This window comes from Furipterus horrens, unplaced genomic scaffold (genome assembly GCF_987537825.1).
Source record: "Furipterus horrens unplaced genomic scaffold, mFurHor1.1.pri manual_scaffold_3, whole genome shotgun sequence".
Taxonomy (NCBI): Eukaryota; Metazoa; Chordata; class Mammalia; order Chiroptera; family Furipteridae; genus Furipterus; species Furipterus horrens.
This window is the reverse complement of record NW_028327173.1, coordinates 6,964,232-6,982,925: the sequence shown is the minus strand read 5'-3', so window position 1 is coordinate 6,982,925 and position 18,694 is coordinate 6,964,232. Positions and strand designations below refer to the sequence as shown.

General features: G+C 54.4%; 2 protein-coding genes across 2 annotated transcripts; both read left to right on the top strand.

Annotated features, from left to right (window-relative positions):
- The first annotated feature begins 3,088 nt into the window (after positions 1-3,088).
- On the top strand, positions 3,089-5,562 carry NPPB (natriuretic peptide B). The gene is made up of 3 exons (XM_090268242.1): positions 3,089-3,286; positions 3,450-3,690; positions 5,390-5,562. The coding sequence occupies exons 1-3, from the start codon at positions 3,146-3,148 to the stop codon at positions 5,560-5,562; spliced, it is 555 nt and encodes a 184-aa protein (XP_090124368.1). The 5' UTR covers positions 3,089-3,145.
- Positions 5,563-12,477: 6,915 nt separating this feature from the next.
- NPPA (natriuretic peptide A) lies at positions 12,478-13,651 on the top strand. The gene is made up of 3 exons (XM_090271455.1): positions 12,478-12,670; positions 12,769-13,095; positions 13,590-13,651. Exons 1-3 carry the CDS (start codon positions 12,548-12,550, stop codon positions 13,599-13,601), a joined length of 462 nt encoding a protein of 153 aa, XP_090127581.1. The 5' UTR covers positions 12,478-12,547; the 3' UTR covers positions 13,602-13,651.
- Positions 13,652-18,694: the final 5,043 nt, after the last annotated feature.

The following is an 18,694-nucleotide window of genomic DNA, read 5'->3' as shown; positions in this document are numbered from 1 at the left end:
ACAGGTCCGGGCCTTGGCAGGTCACAGCCCCAGCTGCAGGGAAGGGCCTTCGGGAGGTAGGAGGCTAAAGCAGGCAGCCTCCATACTGCAGCGCTTCTGGGAGGGAATCCATCCGATCAACAGTTGTAGTTATTTCCAAGACTGTGGTCAGGGAGGGGGCCTGTGGCACTCCCCAGGCTGGGGGCTTGCGCTGCCAGGTCCAACCCTCTTAGTGGCCAAGGGCCACGCTGCTGCTCCCCGGGCTGCTGCGAGGTAGTCAGATGGGGGCTTCAGCGCCGTTGAAGGTGGGCGCAGGGACCGGGGCTGTATTAGCGTCCACGGCATCCCCAGGGAGCGCATCCGTTTTCCTTCCTACACTGTGTCCTCCTCCAAGCCGGGATTTGTCTGGCCCTGTCTGTGTGCTCACCTCCGGCAGAAAGCTTAGTCGTACCTGCACTGCTCCACTTCATCCTCACAGCAACCCTGTGAGGGGGACAGGAAGACCCTCAAACCCTGGCAGGGTGGCTCTCTTGGTTGGAACGTAGTCCCATATGCCAAAAGGGTGCGGGTTTGATCCCCAGTCAGGGTGCGAACCAGACGCAATAAACGGATGTTTCAGCCTCGTGTCTTCTCTCAAGCCTTCTCCCTCACCTGGTCTGCGGGAGGACAGGGGGCAGGTAGCAGCTTTGTCATAGCACTTAGCATGGAACTGGGGTGACTCGTTTCTTCTTGGACACAAGGACAGACTCTCACATGCATTCGGGTTCTTTGGCCCTTCCCACACTGCCTTGGGCTCTTGCTGATACCACCTCCTCCCTTTCAGTGGCTGCAGGAGGGCGCGTCTGTCCATTTCACGGAGGAGCAAAGGGACGCTCAGGCTCGAAGCAGGCAGTTCTGGGCCGGTGCCGGCTGAAGAACTCTGTCTTGCTCTCAGCCCTTTGCCTCATGACACCCGGCACAAGGGACTCTCCATCCTCGGTGGCCACGCTCGGACTCAGCTCCGAGATTTGTTGTCTCTCTCGCTGCCATTTGATCTCTGCATATCCTTTCCGTGGTGTGTACACGTGCGTACAAGCGCAGGCCCACACACATGCGCACACACACAAACACACTGCCCCAGTGCCCAGAATTTCCCAGGACTGGCCATCACTATATGCCTTTGCCACCTCCCTCACCTCCACCTGCAAAATGCAGATCTTCGCCAGAGTTCACAGCCTTCCCCACGCACACAGCCCCAGACGCACCCAGTCCTCACAGCACAGCTCCCTGCAACTTCAGAGAGGACAACGCCTTCATCTGGTTTATTTTTATTTTTATTTTTATTTTTAAGAAGGAACACCTTTCAATCACCCTGGCAGTGATCAAGAGCTTCGGGTCTGAAATCAGATTACCTGGATTGAAATCCAGGCTTTACCACTTGTCAACTGTGTGACCCTGTAAGGGACAAAGAAGCCAGTGACTCTCAAACCAGTAGGAGATAATGAACAGATGAGTCATGGGAAAGGGGGCAGGAAATGACATTCCAAATCTCCTCACACATATCTCTGGGGTCAAAAGGAGGAAGACTGTCATCACCAAACACAGAGAAACGGGAAGATGTAGCTGGATAACTTTGCAAATAAGTTGGAGACAGACCTATAACTAGATTACCCTTAATCACACCCTGAGTTAAGTAGTTAATCACGTTAGATTGTGAACCTGAATTAACCAGTAATAGAGAAACAGGGGAGAAGGAGAGGGAAGGGGGAGCTAATCATGTTAGGCAGGGGGAGCTATTCCCGTTAATATAAAACCAGTTTTCTTTGTCTACCTCTGGTGCGCATGCTTATGGTGGGCTGTGCTCGGATCTGCACACCCGTGAATAAACGAACGCCTCACTTTGCTGCTGAAGTCCTGTGTCCCGTGTTTTATTGTGAGTGTTTCTCACAACCCTAAGAAAGCAAATTCATTCCTCTCAGCTCAGTTTCCTCATCTGAAAAATGAGGAATGATAACAGTATTTTTCTCACTCCATACCTGGTTGATGCCGTTTTTTTTAGGCAAGATTTGCTTGCAAGTCCCAGCTGCTGCCCCTTGATGGCCCTTCCTTTACCTCTGTCACCACCTGTCTCCCTCCCTGGACAGCCCTGCTTCCTCATTCCGCTGCCCTATTAGCACAGGTTATCTGGAAGGGGTGGTGGCATTGGTCACGCACATGGTCAGGGGATTTAATCTACTGGGTCTCTTCCCAGGGCCATTTTTCTTTGGAGCCTCGCTCCTCATACTTCTAGTAGCTCTCTGGATAGATAACCATCTTCCAGTTGTCCCTGCTTTTTCCATTATATGTTGAACTTGGTGACAGAGAGGAGGTGTTGGCACCTGGAGGAGATGTGATAGAAGGCATTTCTGGATGACTTCATCTCTAGGCCTTGCCTCTCAAAATTCCAGCCCAATCAGCTCTACCCTTTAAGGGTTGGAAGCAGGGTCAGCATTCCAGAAGTTCCTCGTCATCCCCAGGCTTTTAATCAAGTGACATTGGAGAATTAGCATCCTAGTGCAGGGGTTCGTGGGAGGGTCAGGAGGGGTCTTGTCCCTGCCCCACACTTGTCTTTCTGGCCAGACCCGTGTGACTGGAGCAAGACCTCTTGCTTTGAATTTGCTCAGGGAGATCAGAACCACGGACAGCGGTCAGGGCGCAGGGGAGCCCCACAGGCTGGCAAGAGAACTGGCGAACTGGAGGGGTAGGGGAGGGAAGACAGTCTGCTGCCTGGATAGGATGTTGGCTGGGGCTGTTCTCGCGTCCGGGCCTCGGCACACTGGAGTTCTCCCTTCCTTCTCCAGGAATGGCTGGGGTGGGGTGGGGGGGTGGGGGCGAAGAGCCATACCAGGCCCGGGATTTTTGCAGGAAAGGATCAAGTGGGAGGTGAGAGACCTGTTGGTATGCCTGCGTCAGGCCCATTGCTGTACAGGCCTGCTCTTGCCAGCCTCCAGCCCCTGGCGAGTACTGGAATGCGGCTGATACATCAGAGATAACCTTGGACGGCGGGGCAGGCGGGCACCCAGACCAAGGATAAAAGGCCGCGGATACCTGAGGATCCAGGGGAGTGCCTGCCGACCTGGAGGAGGAGAGACGTGAACCTGGACACAGCAGCCGAAGGGCAGCAACCTCTGCCCACCTCTCCGGAAACATGGACGCACAGATGAGGCTGTCCCGGGCACTCCTGCTGCTTCTGTTCTTGCACCTGTCGCCCTTACGAGGTCGTCCGCACCCACTAGGTGGTCCTGGCGTCACCTTGGAACTGTCTCATAATGTCAGCAGCACTGAACAGGTCTCTACCTAATGTCATAAGAGGTCCCTTTGAGAATCAGAAAGCGGTGACATTGGGAGTCAGGATCCTGTACCCAAGGTGGTTGGTTCCCTTGGGAGCCATCAAGGGTGGTTGGGCTCAGGTGAGGGTCCCTGTGGCTCAGGCTCTTCTCCCCCCATTGCAGAAGCTGATGGATTGTCTTCCAGAGCTGCAGAAGGAGCAGGTGGCCCTGGAGTCCCTGCAGCAAGGACACAGTTCTGCAGAAGCCTGGAAAGCCAAGGATGCAGCTTCTGCTGGCAGCCTTGGGCCTGATGACAATGTCCTTCAGGCCTTGTGGGGACTACAAAGCTCCAAGATTCGTGACTCGAGTTGCTTCGGGAGGAAGTTGGACCGGATCATCTTCTTCAGTGGCCTGGGCTGCAAGGGTGAGCTACCTCTCTGCTGCCTGTCCACCCCCGCCCCCATTCCCGAGGGTTCCACCATTCCAGTCACTTCTGGGTTTGTTGTCTCGGGGAACCACACTCTGAGGAAGGGACCCCTGGACATCACTCTGTTGCTGACAGTTGTCAGGGCCAAGGAGCGCCTTCTGGGAATACTCACTGTGGATGCCGTTCATGACCAAGACCATGAGACCCACCCACCTTGTTCGCATCCACTGCCTGCATCTGTGAGCAAAAGCACACAGTGGCTTTAGGGTGGAATTCAGTCGTGTCTGGCAGCTCCTCCTTGAGGCAGAAAGAGCCCTAAATACTTTCTTCCTAGTTTCCCTCCAGCTGTCTACAGCTGCAAAGACATAGGGCAGGGTTAGGAGGGCAGTCACAGTCCCATTTCCAGAGGGGGAAGCTGAGTCATAGAAAGATGGGTATCCCAAAGCTCCAAATACCAGATCAGCTGAGGACAGGAGGTGGGGGATGGCAGGGGCAAGGGTGGCACAGATCCTGCCTCAGCTCCCCTTCCCCAACACATCATCGCCTTCTCTCTTCCCCACAGTGCTGAGGGATCACTAACTGGCAGTCCTGGCGGCGGAATGACTTGCCATCAACCCTCTGGTTGCCTTTGAAACAACGCTTATTTATTATTGTTTTTTAACGTATTTGATTATTTTATATAAGCCAGTTCTTAACTTTGAGCACAAACTTTCCATGAGATAAAGTCTACATTAAAGCCTTTTCTTTTGAAACTGATTTGTCTCAGTGTGTTCAAAATAAATCATAAAAAAAACCAGAAAAAACAAAACACCACACACACACACACACAAACAAACAAACAAAAAACCCCCACAACCACCACCACAAAACCTCCCCAAACTCTGTGTTTACTTGGTGGTCCCAAAGGTGTCTTCATTTTGGGGTGAGGACACAAGCCTCCAGGGCTGGTCAGCCAGGATGGGGTGCGGTTTTCTTTTCTTTAAGGGTTTTCACACTCTGAAACGCCTAGAAGTACTTCAGGCAATTGAGACATGTCCCGGCAACTGCTTTTCAAAGCCCAGCAGGTGCTTCCTGCAAGTGGGACGGGCCCTGAGGTCTTCCGTGCCAGGTGAGGCTGTGTGTCCAGGTGTTTGCCCCGCCTGCATTTCTGTGGGAACCACTGTCCCTGGTGCTCAGTGTTTCCAGGAGGCCTGCACTCCCATATCTCAGAGACTGGGGCAGTGTGTGTGTGCGTACATGTATGTATGCGTGTGTGTGTACATGTGTGCATGCACAAACGTCCAGACACACTGGCTCGTTTACACTCCTGAATGGAAATAAGCCTTCTATTCTGCCCCAAACCTTAGCTTCAAGCCTTTGATTCCTGGTTTCATCTGAGAGGAGCCTTCAAAAGCCTGAGTGTTAAAGTATTTTCAATTCCCAAGCGCACAAGCTTAGAAGTGGGGGACAAGGGGCCCAGTGTTTCCGGGTGGCCCTCGCCTGGGCCCCACATCGTCTCTCTCTCTCTCTGCCCTGGAGAGAGAAGTCCCTCGTTTTTAGGCAGAGAAGGAGACATGCACCGGCCTCCTACCCCATGACCTCAGCCGGCGGGGAGTTCTGGTAGGGGCCACTGTCCTGTGTCCGTGGGACCCCTCCCCCTGTTGCCCGCATTCCAGGCATCCCAGGCCATGCCACTGAACCTGCCCCTGCTTTCCAGGTTTCGGGGGCCATACCTTTTATGATCCAACTCAGCAAAGGCGACAGGACTATTATCCCCATTCAATGGATGAGAAAACCGAGACGCAGAAAAACAAAGCATCCTACCTGTCACTCGGCGTCACTCGGCGTCCCTCAGCGCCAGTGCAGGGATCTGAGTACAGCTCCGAGTGATTCTTGAGCCTGTGTTCACTCCTGGATCCGCTGTCCTTGATCTGCTCTCTCGTATCCGGTCTGCTCACCTCGTTTTGTGTTTCTCTGAGAGAGAAGGAACCAGAGGCAGTGGGTCTTTGTGCTGGTTCCCATTGTAACCCGCTGCGCATCAGAGGTTATGGTGGATAGCTCCTGAGATCTCCTGAGATTTAAGAAATAAGATTTTAGGTTCTCAGGCAGCTTAGCTGGTTAGAACATTTCCCGATCCGCTAAATTTGTGGGTTCAATCCCCGGTCGGGGCACCTACAAGAAGCAACCAATGAATGCATAGAGAAGGGCAAGAACAAGTCGATGTTTCTGCTTTGCTCTCTCTCTCTCTCTCTCTCTCAAGTCAATCAATAAATTAAATGTATTAAAAACAAAATTAAAAAATTAGGTTTTAGGAGCAACTTATTTGGCAATAAAACTGTGGACCATCTTTGCCTGATGTTTCTGACAGCAACTCTATGAAGTAAAAATTCTTATTCGCTCCCACTTTACAGATGGGGAAACCGAGGCCCCACGAGGCGGTGTAACTTTCTCAGGGCCACGGAGTTAGCAGGTGGCAGGGACAGGATTTGCGCTCACCCAGCCCGGCCCCGGCACCCAGGCCCCTCCCAGGTCAGTGAGTTAGGCTTGCTGGTGGGATGGCAGGTGCCCCGCCTGATTGCATCCCTCATGTCCACACCTGGGGCCATTGCAACCTTTCCTCGCTGCCCAGGTGATGACAATAAACCCCTCCGGAACACCCACTCCCCGCACCCAGCCACCAGGTGAGCCCGCGCTCCTATCAACAGGACTCAGGTGGTGGAGCCTGTTTGCACCTTAGGGATACCTCCTGCTGGCGGGCTTTTCCAGGACAGAGGACCCTAGGGCAACGGGGAAGGAGCCAGATGTGACTGCTGGAGGATGGACAGCGGGTGGCCTGAGGCACCCGATGGAGTGACTCCTCTTGGAGCTCCCTCAGTGTCTGGTGTCCGTGGGTGCCCCTTAAAGCCCGCCTCCTAGTCTGTGACCCTGGCCCCTTCAAACACGTCCCGTCGCAGCTCTAACGATGGCCGTAACCTCCCTAACTTCCCTGTTACCTACCTCGTCCCGCCCAGAGGCTGCCAGATGACATATGTCCATGGCTGTCTGTCACTTGAATCTTCCCAGAAAGACATGCTGGGGTACACAGACCCAAGGAGGCCCGGCCCGTGCTTCCCTCGGGGCTGGAAGGGGGTTTAGGAGTGGCTGGACGGGTCCTGCTGCGTCTCAAATGTAAGGCTGCAGAAGTGAGGGCAGCATGGGGCCTGACTGAGTCTGCACCTGTGACATCCTCGAGCTGTGCTGAGTCCTGCTCCGTCCCTCTGTGGCAGCTTTGACCCTGCCCAGAGTGATGGGAGGCTCGGGATAAAAACGCATTTCGCTTCCGGCAGAGCCAGGTCTAAACGAAGTCACAAGCTTGGCCATCTGTCTGTGTTCACGGTGTGGTTCTCAGCCTTCTATCCCTGTGCCTGGAGGATTTCTCACGCATGGCGTTCGGTTTCCTAATCCGTCTGGTTCTGTGAAGTGACCTGCTTCTGCCACGGGGCCAGGAGCCGGCCCCATACAGAGACCTGGACGTCCTGCGGAATTTCTAAACCCGAGCTCTGTAATTACCCTGGGACCGGGGCTCCCAGTCTTGTGCCCGAGCTCTCTTGTCGCGCGCTGCCCCCGCCCACCAGGCTTCAGGGCACAGGGCCTGGCTGGAACTCCATCCAGCAGCCCCGCACTTTCCTCTGGCAGCAGGAGCCCACTTGGCTCCCCTGGGGCGGGCAGGAAGTGCTGGGGAACTCACATGGCCCAGGAGCAGCACTCAACCAACGTCGGGCAGGAGTTGGCATTTAAAGACCCCAGTGCCCTCTGTTCCCAGGTGGGATCCATCTGACACTGGCTCCCAGAGTTCTTTGTGGGGAGGGAGGGTTAACCTCCAGCTGCCCAAGGTGGCTCCTGACTTCCTCCTTAACCAGGTCACTTCCCCACTCTCCTGAAGTTTCCTGGGATCCTCTCCAAACTACACTACTTTGGCTTGAATTCTTGTCTCACGTTCAGAAGAACTCAAACTAAGATACTCCCGAATGATTAAACCTTCTCTCAGGACCCCACCCCTGATGATCAGAGCCCGGGAACCTTCTTTGGCTTGGCTCTCTGGCAGAACCACCCAGGCAGGCACCGTGTCCACCCCGCCTCCCTTCCCTGGCACTTCTTGCATGCTCCCCTTCACTCTCAGTCCTGGTTTAGACCCTCGCTGCTCGTGGGGACATTGGTGTACCGGCTTCCTAACTGGCCTCTCCACCCCCAGGTGCCCCGATCTGGCTGTCCCCACGCTGGAGAGAGAGCAGAACCTTTCTGCTTCAGCCAGAGGGTGGCTCCCCCACCTTGCAAGGCCCCCGGGGAGGACAAGGTACAGCGTTGGGGGTGGGGGTGGGGTTGTAGGAGAGGCACTGAGGGCAAACTCACTGATCCGATCATTTAGGAAATATTTTCTGTGCTAGATGTTGGGGCATAGGGGGGCCTGCAGTTGATTCATGTACCTGCCTCACTGCTGCTCAGTCTCTGGCTTCCTGGCACGTTCGGCCTTGGCAATGGCTGACCTGGGTCTCATGCCTGCTATCTGACCTCTCACCACCCCCATCCACCACCCTTTCATCCCCCAAGCAGGATCCATCGGCAAGGAGAGATGGCCATGCCAGTTCATGGGTAGACGGGCCAGTAGATGGGCCAAGGAAGTCTGTTCCTGCCACCCCTCATGCCCCGCCGCCGCTGCCGGAGGGAACGCGGTAACACAGCCCAGAAGGGCAGAGGGGTCAGTGGCCTGGTCGAGGGGTGAGGTGAGCGTAGGGGTGGGCCCCTTTGACCAGTGACAGACCAGAGATGAAAAGGAGCCCCCAGATAAAGTGCTTATGTTATTGAGTGAATTATGTCCCCCTCCCAAAAGATATGTAGAGGCCCCCAACCCCAAAAACCTCAGAATGGGGCCTTATTTGGAAATAGGGTCATTGCAGATGTAATTAGTCAAAATGAGGTGATGCTGGAGTAGGATGAGCTTCTAATCCAATGTGACGGTGTCTTTATAGGTAGAGAGACACACAGGGCAATGGCCACGTGGTGACGGAGGCAGAGACCAGAGGGATGCGTCTGTAAGTCAGGAGAGCTGGCAGCTGCCAGGCGCTGGACGAGGCCAAGAAAGATCCGCCCTTACAGGTTTCTGAGGGAGCGTGTCCCTGCCGACACCTTGGCTTCAGACCTCTGGCCACTGGGACCCTGAGACAATATGTTTCTGTTGTTGTAAGTCCCCCAGCAGCCCCAGGAGCTGATGATCCAGCACCCCCGCCCTCTCCTCTTCTCACAGATGGCTCCAAGGAGCGCCCTGGGGGTGGTCAGCATGGCCACCAGCCATGAAGGTCCTTTCTCAAAACTGGCCAGGTTGGTAGCATATTGCCTTGTGTTTGCTCTCTCTCTGTCCCTCCCTGTGGTGCGCAGCGTCTGGGACAGCCCCCGGGAGGCTCATCCCCTGGTGTCCATGATGCCCTCCGTGTGCGCGGGACGTAGGGACCCACTTTCAATGAACACAGCACAGCAAACATTATGGGATGCCGCGCTGAAGATCAGGTGACAAAGAGACTGTGGTTCACATCATTTCTCTTCGGTTACCTAAAGGAAGTCAGTTGCATCTATAAAGAGACCCATGTGGCAGGAAACGGCCGCCTCCAGCCAACAGTGAGCAGGACCAGAGAGAGGGCTGACAGCAGGCACCGGAATGACGCTACAAGCAGATCCTGCAGCCAAGCCTTGAGCTGACCGCAGCCCTGGCCAACACCTTTTTTAAACTTTTTATTTATTGATTTTAGAGAGCTAGAGAGAGAAAAAAGCATCCATTTGTTGTTCCACTTATTGATGCATCCATTGGTTGATTCTTGCATGTGCCCTGACCAGGTATCGAATCTGCAACCTCAGCATATCGGGACGATGCTCTAACCAACTGAGCATCCCAGCCAGGGCACAGCCAACGTCTTAATGACAGCCAGTGAGAGGCTGAGCAAGGAGCACCCAGCTAAGCAGGGCCGCGTTTCTGATCCACAGAGCCCGTCAGATGATGGATGGGTGCTGTTTGAAGTTGCTGTGGTTTGGGGTAATTTGCTACTCAGCAATAATTAATACACTACCTCACTTCCCTTTTCCCCTAGAACCTCCATAAAGCTTTAGCAAATAAGTTTTCCCTTGGGCTCTCTTTTCTAGGGGACCTGCAGCCACTTGCTATCCCAGGGACCTCCATATTGTACCAGAGAAACAGAACAGTGTTTTCAAAGTCAGAAGCAACCATGCCTAAGCATGCAACAGTGTCCTATCCATTTCTCCCAATGGGGGCTTTTTCTTTAGACCTGGAGTCCAACAGAACCATGCCATGAATATGATGGGCTTTTCACACCAGTCATGCGTGTGTGTGACATCATTGGACCTATGGCAGCCCACAGGATCCCCATGGAAGGTCGTGAAGCCGGACTGTGGTCTAGAAACTGGAGACACCCCGAGTGTGGGTTCTCCCACCATTTAGAATGTTCAGTCCATACATGACCAACACGACTCTTCCCAGCGATAAGGAAATAAAGCCCTTTGATTTTTCGGCCAGTGGGAGAGGCAGGGGTGGATCGGTTTTCTGCGCCTTTTGCTTTTCTTCCCCCTCCCCTGTACATGCTGGCTCCTAAACACCCCATTGAATATTTTTACTTCTCCACGCACCCAGCCCAAAGCTGAGCAGGAGCATGGAAATGAAGAGAAACATTACATCAAGCCATTTTTTGTTTGTTTGTTTCAGGCCCAAGTCAAAGGCTTTCATGGGATTTGGGGTAATAAGTGTATGTGGGAATCGTCTGTGTTTTTGCTGAGTCCAGTTAGTACAGGAGGTGGTATTGGTTCTATACAAAGTCCTCAGGCAGCAAAACTGGACCTTTTTTCCTTGCCAGCCTCTTCTGCCAACAGACAAATGAATAAACACGCAAAGAAACCGTGGCTAACAAGAAACGCCCCAAATGATACCCATGCCCCACTCCGGTTTCACTCTGGGAGAAGAAAACTGACTTTAATAAAAGGAGGTGGGTGGATTCTGAAATTCTCTTTCTAGAACCTGGGCTAGGACTCCCACTTGTCCTTGAGCCACCTGCAGACTTCAGACGTTGCTCGGGACCTGGGAGCAGCATTGGTGCTCGGAGGCCGCCCACCATGATGCGCTCACAGAAGGCTTCTCCGGCATCAAAGGCTTGTCTTAAAGGGCATCTCCAGGAGATGGGCCATGTGACGCACGCGGCTCTGAGCAGCACTTCCTCCCAGTGTGGCTGCTCGCTGAATCCTCTTTGCTAATAATAACCCTGACAACCAAGCAATTAAGCTCTGAGCACATTCCAGGGAGGCATCAGGATGCAATGGCTCTTTGCCCCCAGAGCTCCTGCGCAGAACTGCAGCCATTTCAATTTCAAGTTGAGTTTGGCTGACCCAATCACTTCCTGGAGAGGGTTACTTTCTCCTTCTGTCTTAGAATAAAATCACCCTGGACACCTCGCTTGGTGTCTTGCCACATCCTGCCCTGATTTCCTGTCCCCAGTGTCTGATTAGCCAAGGAGCGAGCACAGCTGGGGAGGGAGCTGGCCAGGATGGGCTGGTCATCAACACCCGTTTCCTGAGCTTCCCTGGAGACACAGCTGGGTGTGTCAATAGGTCGTGGAGGTTGGAGGGAGTACTTTTTCTGAGGTAGTCCACACACCCACTGAATGCCAAGCCACAGAGCTCCAGCCCCTGGGCAGGGGGAAGGGGAGAGTCTGTTGAGGGGCAGCCTGAGAGATTGGGAAAAGGAGTGTATTTTGCCAGGGACAGTACCTAAAGGCCTTGTGAGGACCCATCCTGCTAAGAAGCAGCCATATCTGTGAAAGGAGTTAAGAACATGGGCTTTGGTGTCAGACCTGGGGTTCAAGTCCTAGTTCTGCTACTCGTGACCTTGGGCAAGTGACGTAAGTTCTTAGTCTCGGTTCTGTCCCTTTGTAAATGGGAACAATGCTACCCACCTCCTGGGGACATTACAAGTTCCAAACTCAGAGATTCTGAGCTTCCATAAGCTTCAGGCCTTTCTCCCCCAGCCTTAGAGGGGGCTTTGGGGTGAAGGGCGGGGGAGCTCTGCAGAGGAGCAACTGTGCTCCCCAAACCTTCCTTGGTGTTCACATTTGGGAGCTGATCCTTGGGACAGCCATCACATTTGGTTCCCGGCTGACCTGGTGCTCTGAGGAATAAGTTGCTCCTCCCCTGACCACTGAGAGCGGCTGCCAAAAGCTAGGGCAGCCCTGTCGGAGGGAGAGGCTCTGCCCTCGCTGCCCAGGAGTCAGGTGTGAGACCCACGCGAGCATCTGGACTAATTTGTCCCTCGCAGCGGCTGCCTGCCACTTCCTCCTCTCCCGCCCTTATTTGGAGTCCCTGACAGCTGAGCCGCAAACCAACTGGGTGACTGAACTGTCACCCTCTGCTTCCCAGCATGGGTCCTGCTGCCCAGGAGAAAGAAGCCCGAGGCATCGCTGCAGATAACCAAGGACTCCTGTCTGCTCTTCTCACACCTTTGAAGTGGGAACCTCTTGAGGCAAATCAACAGGAATGTGACTCTTGCAGCCTCAGGTTCCCAGGGCCTGCTGGGGCTGCCCAAGGTGCAGGGGCGGTGAAGAGCTCCACTGGACTGATAACTTTAAAAGGGCATCTTCTGCTGGCTCCTCACTCGGCTGCTTTATCGCTGCAAGTGACAGAATGGGGAGGGTTCTGTCCCTCTTGCACTCTTGGAGAGCTGGGGGGCTATAAAAAGAGGAGGCGCAGGGCAGCCAGGACACAGAGACGAACGGAGGTCGGCAGAGGGAAACCAGAGAGGAGAAAGGAAGGGCAGCAAGCGGCAGACCACTCCTGGACCGACGCCGGCATGGGCTCCCTCTTCTCCATCACCGCGAGCTTCCTCCTCTTCCTGATGTTTCAGCTCCCAGGGCAAAACAGAGCCAACCCTGTGTACAGCTCAGTGTCCAACGCTGACCTGATGGATTTCAAGGTAGGGCCAGGAAAGGGGGGGGGGCATGGTCTGGGGCCAGGGGGCTCGGTGACAGTCAGTGAGATCTCTTTCTGTCCCTGTGTTTCCCTTTTGTAAAGAATCTGCTGGACCATCTGGAGGACAAGGTGCCTATAGAAGATGAGGTCATGCCCCCACAAGTACTCAGTGAGCAGAATGAGGAAGCTGGGGCCGTTCTCAGCCCCCTCCCTGAGGTGCCTCCCTGGACTGGGGAGGTTAACCCAGCCCAGAGGGATGGGGGTGCCCTTGGGCGGGGCCCCTGGGACTCCTCGGATAGATCTGCCCTCCTGAAAAGCAAGCTGAGGGCACTGCTCGCCGCCCCGCGGAGCCTGCGGAGGTCCAGCTGCTTTGGGGGCAGGATGGACAGGATTGGAGCCCAGAGTGGACTGGGCTGCAACAGCTTCCGGGTAAGAGGAACTGGGGGTAGACATGGGGCAGGGAGGAAGGAAACTGTGGTTTCATTGAGTCTCACAACCTGTCATAGACTACTGCCAGGAGAGGGACCAGCAAAGAAGCTCACTCCCTTGGAAATTTCTGCCTCAACTTGGTGGGTGTCCCATGAACGTAGGGCCAATGGCATCATCCTTAGCCACAGTTTGCTGAGAAAAAAAAGTTACTGCCAGGAGCACCAGGTACTTATATGTTCATGGGGCCAAGTCACCTTCATACTGCTGACTGGCAGGACATGTTCCTCCCTGGAACTGTCAGATCCCAAAGGTCAGTGGAAATTGACCAGGGCTGGCATTATAAGCTTCTAACAAGCAGCTTTTCATCAGTGAGTGCAACTCAGAGGGTCGTCAGGCTAAGTGGGGGCTGGTGGCAGGTCAGCACAAGCCTGTGAAGCCGACTTTCCCAGTAGAGTCAGGTCACTGAGCCTAACGTGTCTCTGCTTCCTTTGTAGTATCGAAGATAATGGCCAGGCCCTCGCAGACGTCAGAGGCCCTCAGCCCCTGGGGTCTTTCCACTCTGTCCCATCTCATCGCCATCAAGCCGAGTTGTGACGAGCACCCTGTTCAAGCTGCAGCTGCCTGTGGACATTCTCACCTTTTAGGCTAAATGTAGATCAAGTGGTTTAACTGTGGCTTCCCCGCCTCTCCCACCCCATGCGTTGAACCTGTAGGGTAAAACCCTCACCTGTGATTGAAAGAGGTTTGAAAAACGAATAAACTTCAGCACCACGGACAGAGGCCAAAAAGCTCCGGTGTTGGTGTGATTTGTTTGTTTCTTGGGGAAAATTTTATCCTGATAGCCCTCATCATTTTATCTTTTGTCAGAGAGAACGCTCAATGTCTTTCCTCCTCCTTTACAAATAATTAACAAACTTTGTTCCTAGAACAATCGTAGGTTCAGAGTCACTGGGCGGGAAGCGCAGATTTCCCACGGACACCGTCCGCTGGCAGGCTCAGCCTCAGCCTTATCAGCACGCCCCCCCAGAGGGCGCATTTGTTAGCGGATGAACCCGGGCGGGCACAGCATTACCGCCCCAATGACACAGCACAGAGCTCGTTCCAGGGTTGTGCAGTCTGTGGGTCTGGACAAACCCTTCCTTCGTTCGTTCCTTCCTTCTTCTTTATTTACTTTTGGGAGGGGTTGGGATTCAAACTGCAGTTCTCAACCCGCTTTCACTCCAGCCTCGTCATGTAGCCTGAAAACGCCCCAGGAGACCAAAAGGGCATTTTATTTTTTAGATTTGCTCATACTCAGGGCCCTTACTTACTAAAAAGAAAGCTTAAACATCTAAGCTTCCCCCCGCCAGCCCTGGTTAGCCTAATGTAGCTTGTAGGCAACAATTTTTGCACACCTAGGACTTCTTGGTTAGTTTAAGGCACGTTTATAAAATGAGGGCACTGAATCTCCTCTCATACACGCTGAGATGGTTAGCTGCTGCAGCTGAGTGAACTGCGCTTTTCGCTTTAAGAAGAGGAGGCAAAGAATTTGGGTTCAAAAGCTGAGCAAAGTGAAGGAGGAAATGTTTGCTCTGCTGACACGCTGCAAGGTCATGCACCTTCTGGGTACTGGCAGGCGTCTGAAAAACAGCCACCGTCTTTCCCCGGTTTGGGTCCAAACTGCCTGGGCTTGTAGGTCTTACTGAGGGGGGAGCCACTGGAGAAGACGGTTTCTTCGTATCTGCTTCTGAAAACGTATCCTAAGCAGAAACTGCCAGGCACCGAGTTCCGCTGCAGCAGGGAGTGGCCGGTTCCCACCCTTCCCTCCATGTGCTGCAGCCCCTGAATAAGGTCTGCGACACTCCTCCTCCACCTCTCCGTGGTCGCTTCTCTGTGCCCTGATTTATGCTGCCTCTTCCACCTGGAACACCCTGCATCCGGTGCTCCTGAGAACATCCATTCATTCTTCCTCAAGGCTCATTGTGAACACCGCTTCTTCTATGAAGCCTTCCATGATACCATGTTCCCAGTATAAGTTCAACTGTCCACTGGCAGCACTGTGCGTCTCCTACGATAGGGCACAACTAGTCTTGGCATGCAATTGTGTCCATCCCTGGCAGCCTCTTTGAGGACCAACGCCTCTTGCAGCGCCCTCCGCAGCACACAGAAATGCCAGTGCTCTGTAAATGCTGGTCAAATTATTTTGGTCTTCTACCAAAATTGGGAAAAGAGGCAATAAAGTAGCAACTTACTCCTTGTAGAGGGAAGGGGAAGCCAGCGTGCATTGGTAGTTAGAGAGCACAGACGGGGAATGAACTCTAACCTAAATACTTCCAATAAAAATGTCCCTTATGTGGGCTTCAAACACAGAAGGGCAGGACACCGAGAAGCAGACGACCAACAGGGACAAGGACAGAGAGCAGAGGAAGCGTCTGCCCAACCTGGCTCCTGAGGCCAGGCCCTGGGGGAGGGGAGAGTGGTGAGCAGGTCACACTCCCAGGGTGTCACTGTGACACAGTGGGTCAGCTGGAAGTGCCAAATACACAGAAGATGCCCCTGGAACTTAGGGAACTTGGTGATATGTGGAGGGCACTGACTGACAGGCCATTTCTACCGCTGCCGGAATGGCAGGCTGAAGCAGGTGAGAGAAAAAGGAAGCCCTACTTGTGGCAAAACCAGCAGCGAGCACAAGGCAACGACCTGGCACTGAGAGAAGCTGGCCAAAGTCTGAACATCGATTTCAGTCCTTCCGGTGGCTCGCAGGGGAGTGTTGGCGGGCCAGCCCCTGAACCCAACACTGTCAGCAACACACGTGAGCTCCCTGCCGACTGCTAGAGGAAGCCGCGGCTGCTACAGGCGGTACCACCACGGGAGAAAGGGGTCAGTAAACCAGGTCCGCGCGTGTCACGTGAGCAGGGAGGAGAGGAGGGTAACTCCGTGATTCTGGCCGGGACCCACAGGACTCCACGGATCTTATTAAGGCAGCGAGGGGGCCCTGCGAATGAGGAACCCTGCTGGGAAGGTATGGGGAGAGCCGAGACATGAAGCCACTTTCTCGCTTTGTGACTTTCACGTATTAGTGGGGGGGGGGGGTTTGAAACGGAAACCAAGGTCCACTTTAAAGGAGCACCGTGGAGACCAAAGGCTGAAGGAGACAGATGAAGACGTTTTACTCACATGGTAAGGTTATAACAAGGACTTCCAAGTTCCCAAGGTTCAAATAAAAATAGGATTTTACAAATAAAAAAAAAACCCATTTACGTACACAGTGGAATTAGAGCTAACATTACTGTATGAACAAACAGTGCAAACAGAGAAAAGGAAGCCGTTACTGTCAAAACGACCGAGGTCCACAGGGGCTGTAGGGAAATACTGCACGTGGACACCGGGGTCCAGGATGGTGCTTCCGGCCTTTTCGGAGGCGCTCTTGTCACCCAGGGCTGTGTCCCTGTGCAATTTCACATCAGAAATGTCATATGGTTGGCTGGGTCAAGCAAGCATCCATTCCGGCCAGGCGCCACCAGTTAAACAAGGTCATGAGCAAATCACTCCTCAGAGTGCAAGGGTCCCACAGCCGTGGGGACTCTATCCCCCACCCCCCATTTATCTCAGCCGGGGACCACAAACACCAAGCTGGAGACAAAACAGCACCACCCCAGCCCACCCCAGAGCGCCCCCGTGCAGTTTCATCTGCGGAGGGCTGTCACCAGGCGGCCACGGGCTGCTGGTACCAGGTTGTTGTTGAAAATGCAGGTTCCTAACAGGAATCAGAGCGAGGCTACCAGTTATTTTGTGACAAGCGGGGCAGTGGCTGTCTTTGGGCTTATCTGGAAAGGACAGATGTCAGCAGAGGACAGGAAGTGTGTCTTTCCAGAGGGGTCTGCGTTTGGGTCTTCTGGCAGCCGTCCGGTCAGCTGCGGGGGACAAGATAGCTGGGCTACGCTGGCGGGAACAAAATATCTGGTGGCTTAAAAGCAATGCGGTGTGCATGAGGGGTCCACTCCAACAACCTTCACCAGGTGGCTCCGAGGGAGGACCCCCGCAGAACGCCAGCCCCCCCCCGCCCGCTGCCTCCAAGGGCTGCGAGAGTGCTTCCGTCCCTGACTGTGACTGGTGTCCTTCACAAAAGGAGGAAATAACGTGATTCAGCTCCGAAAGCTGCTTTGAAGTGGCAGCTGGCTGCACATACTCACATTTAGAAGGGCTCGCCTTTTCTGGTCCCTGTGATTTCCTGAACGATTTACTGGGGGTTTCATCCACATTTCACAAATCGGGTGCATCCAGGGAAACGAAAAACTCAGGCTTCAAAGTACTTTTGGTCAAAGAGATAAGAAAACAGCAAGGAGGTGTGGGACACAGTCTGTTGGCAAAGATGCTGAAGCGGCCCCTCACCGAAAGGAGATGATTTGCTAGAATGTGTGGAACACAAGACCTGAGCTGGCAGCCAGGACGGACCCCCCACCCCAACCCCAGCTGGGAGGGTCATGTCATGGCAGCCAACTCGAGCCGGAGGGCAGGAACGGTGTTTCCGGGGCCAGGCACCGAAGTCCTCACGACTTCTACAATTAACTGGAACGCTAAATGCAAACAAGTGCCATCCTGAGCCCCAAAGCACACCTGCCACAGGGCTGCCCGATGGGCCCAGGAGGCTGATCACCATGTAGAGAGCAGAAGGAAGAGGCCAGGAAGAGCAAATGTCTGACACCCGAGGTCCCCTTTGGGGGCCTATCCCGAGGACCAGCCAGCCTGGGGAGAAGCCGCGTCACTGAAAGGCAGAGGCGGCTTCCCGTGCTGATGCTAACACCTCGGGCCCGTCTTGGCAGGAAGCACCCCCCCACACACACACACTCCAGGCAGACCCTCCTGAAGTTTCCATCTCTGAGCCCCTCAGCAGGCTGGGGTGGTGACAGCAGGGAAGTGACAGAGGTCTGTCAAGGGCGGACAGCCTTGTCCTCAAACACGCGCCGTCGGCTTGAGCCCGACACGCAGGCCTTGCCAGCCGCATGGCGTGCCTGCAGTGGCTACTGGCTCAGCATCCACTCCTTTCTGTCTCAGAAGCCACTGTGCCAGAGCCACGCAGTTTAATCCAGGGCTGCCTGCTTCTAGCTACCTCGGGGTGGGGGGACACCCAGGTCCTCTGGGCTGTGGCTGCTGCACCAGGAAGGTGCAGGCAAAGACGTGAGGGAAGCCTGGGAATTCAGTGGGGGTGCAACGCAGCAGGGCCGAGTCGGGGTCACGAGGGGACCATGAGTAACCAGGGAAATGAGAGAGTGCCGAAGCGTTAGCACACAGCAGACGGCCGTCTGACCCACTGCCAGGTTCACCGTTCAGAGACCATTAGTGGGGCTGAGTGCTTTGTGCTTCTGGGGGTGGGGACTGAAGCCATGGGGGCCAGACCAGAGCCCAGAGCTCACAGCCCAGAAGCGGAACAGGTCCCCTAAAGGGAACAATGTCACGCCGAGGCCCAGCGAAGGAAGGCTCCCCGACACATGCCATTTTCTCACCGCCTGACTCCTGAATGGAGTAATTCACTTAATTTTGCACCTGCACCCCCCAGGGTTGGCTTTGGCCACAGCCCCTCCCATCACAGTTTAAGGCAACAGCGGGGTTCCCTAGGACA

Coding starts and splice junctions, on each gene's coding strand:
- NPPA (XM_090271455.1), top strand. CDS start 12,548: ATGGGCTCCCTCTTCTCCATCACCGCGAGCTTCCTCCTCTTCCTGATG. Junction 12,671..12,768: donor CTGACCTGATGGATTTCAAG/GTAGGGCCAGGA, acceptor CCTTTTGTAAAG/AATCTGCTGGACCATCTGGA.
- NPPB (XM_090268242.1), top strand. CDS start 3,146: ATGGACGCACAGATGAGGCTGTCCCGGGCACTCCTGCTGCTTCTGTTC. Junction 3,287..3,449: donor ATGTCAGCAGCACTGAACAG/GTCTCTACCTAA, acceptor CCCCCATTGCAG/AAGCTGATGGATTGTCTTCC. Junction 3,691..5,389: donor CAGTGGCCTGGGCTGCAAGG/GTGAGCTACCTC, acceptor CCTGCTTTCCAG/GTTTCGGGGGCCATACCTTT.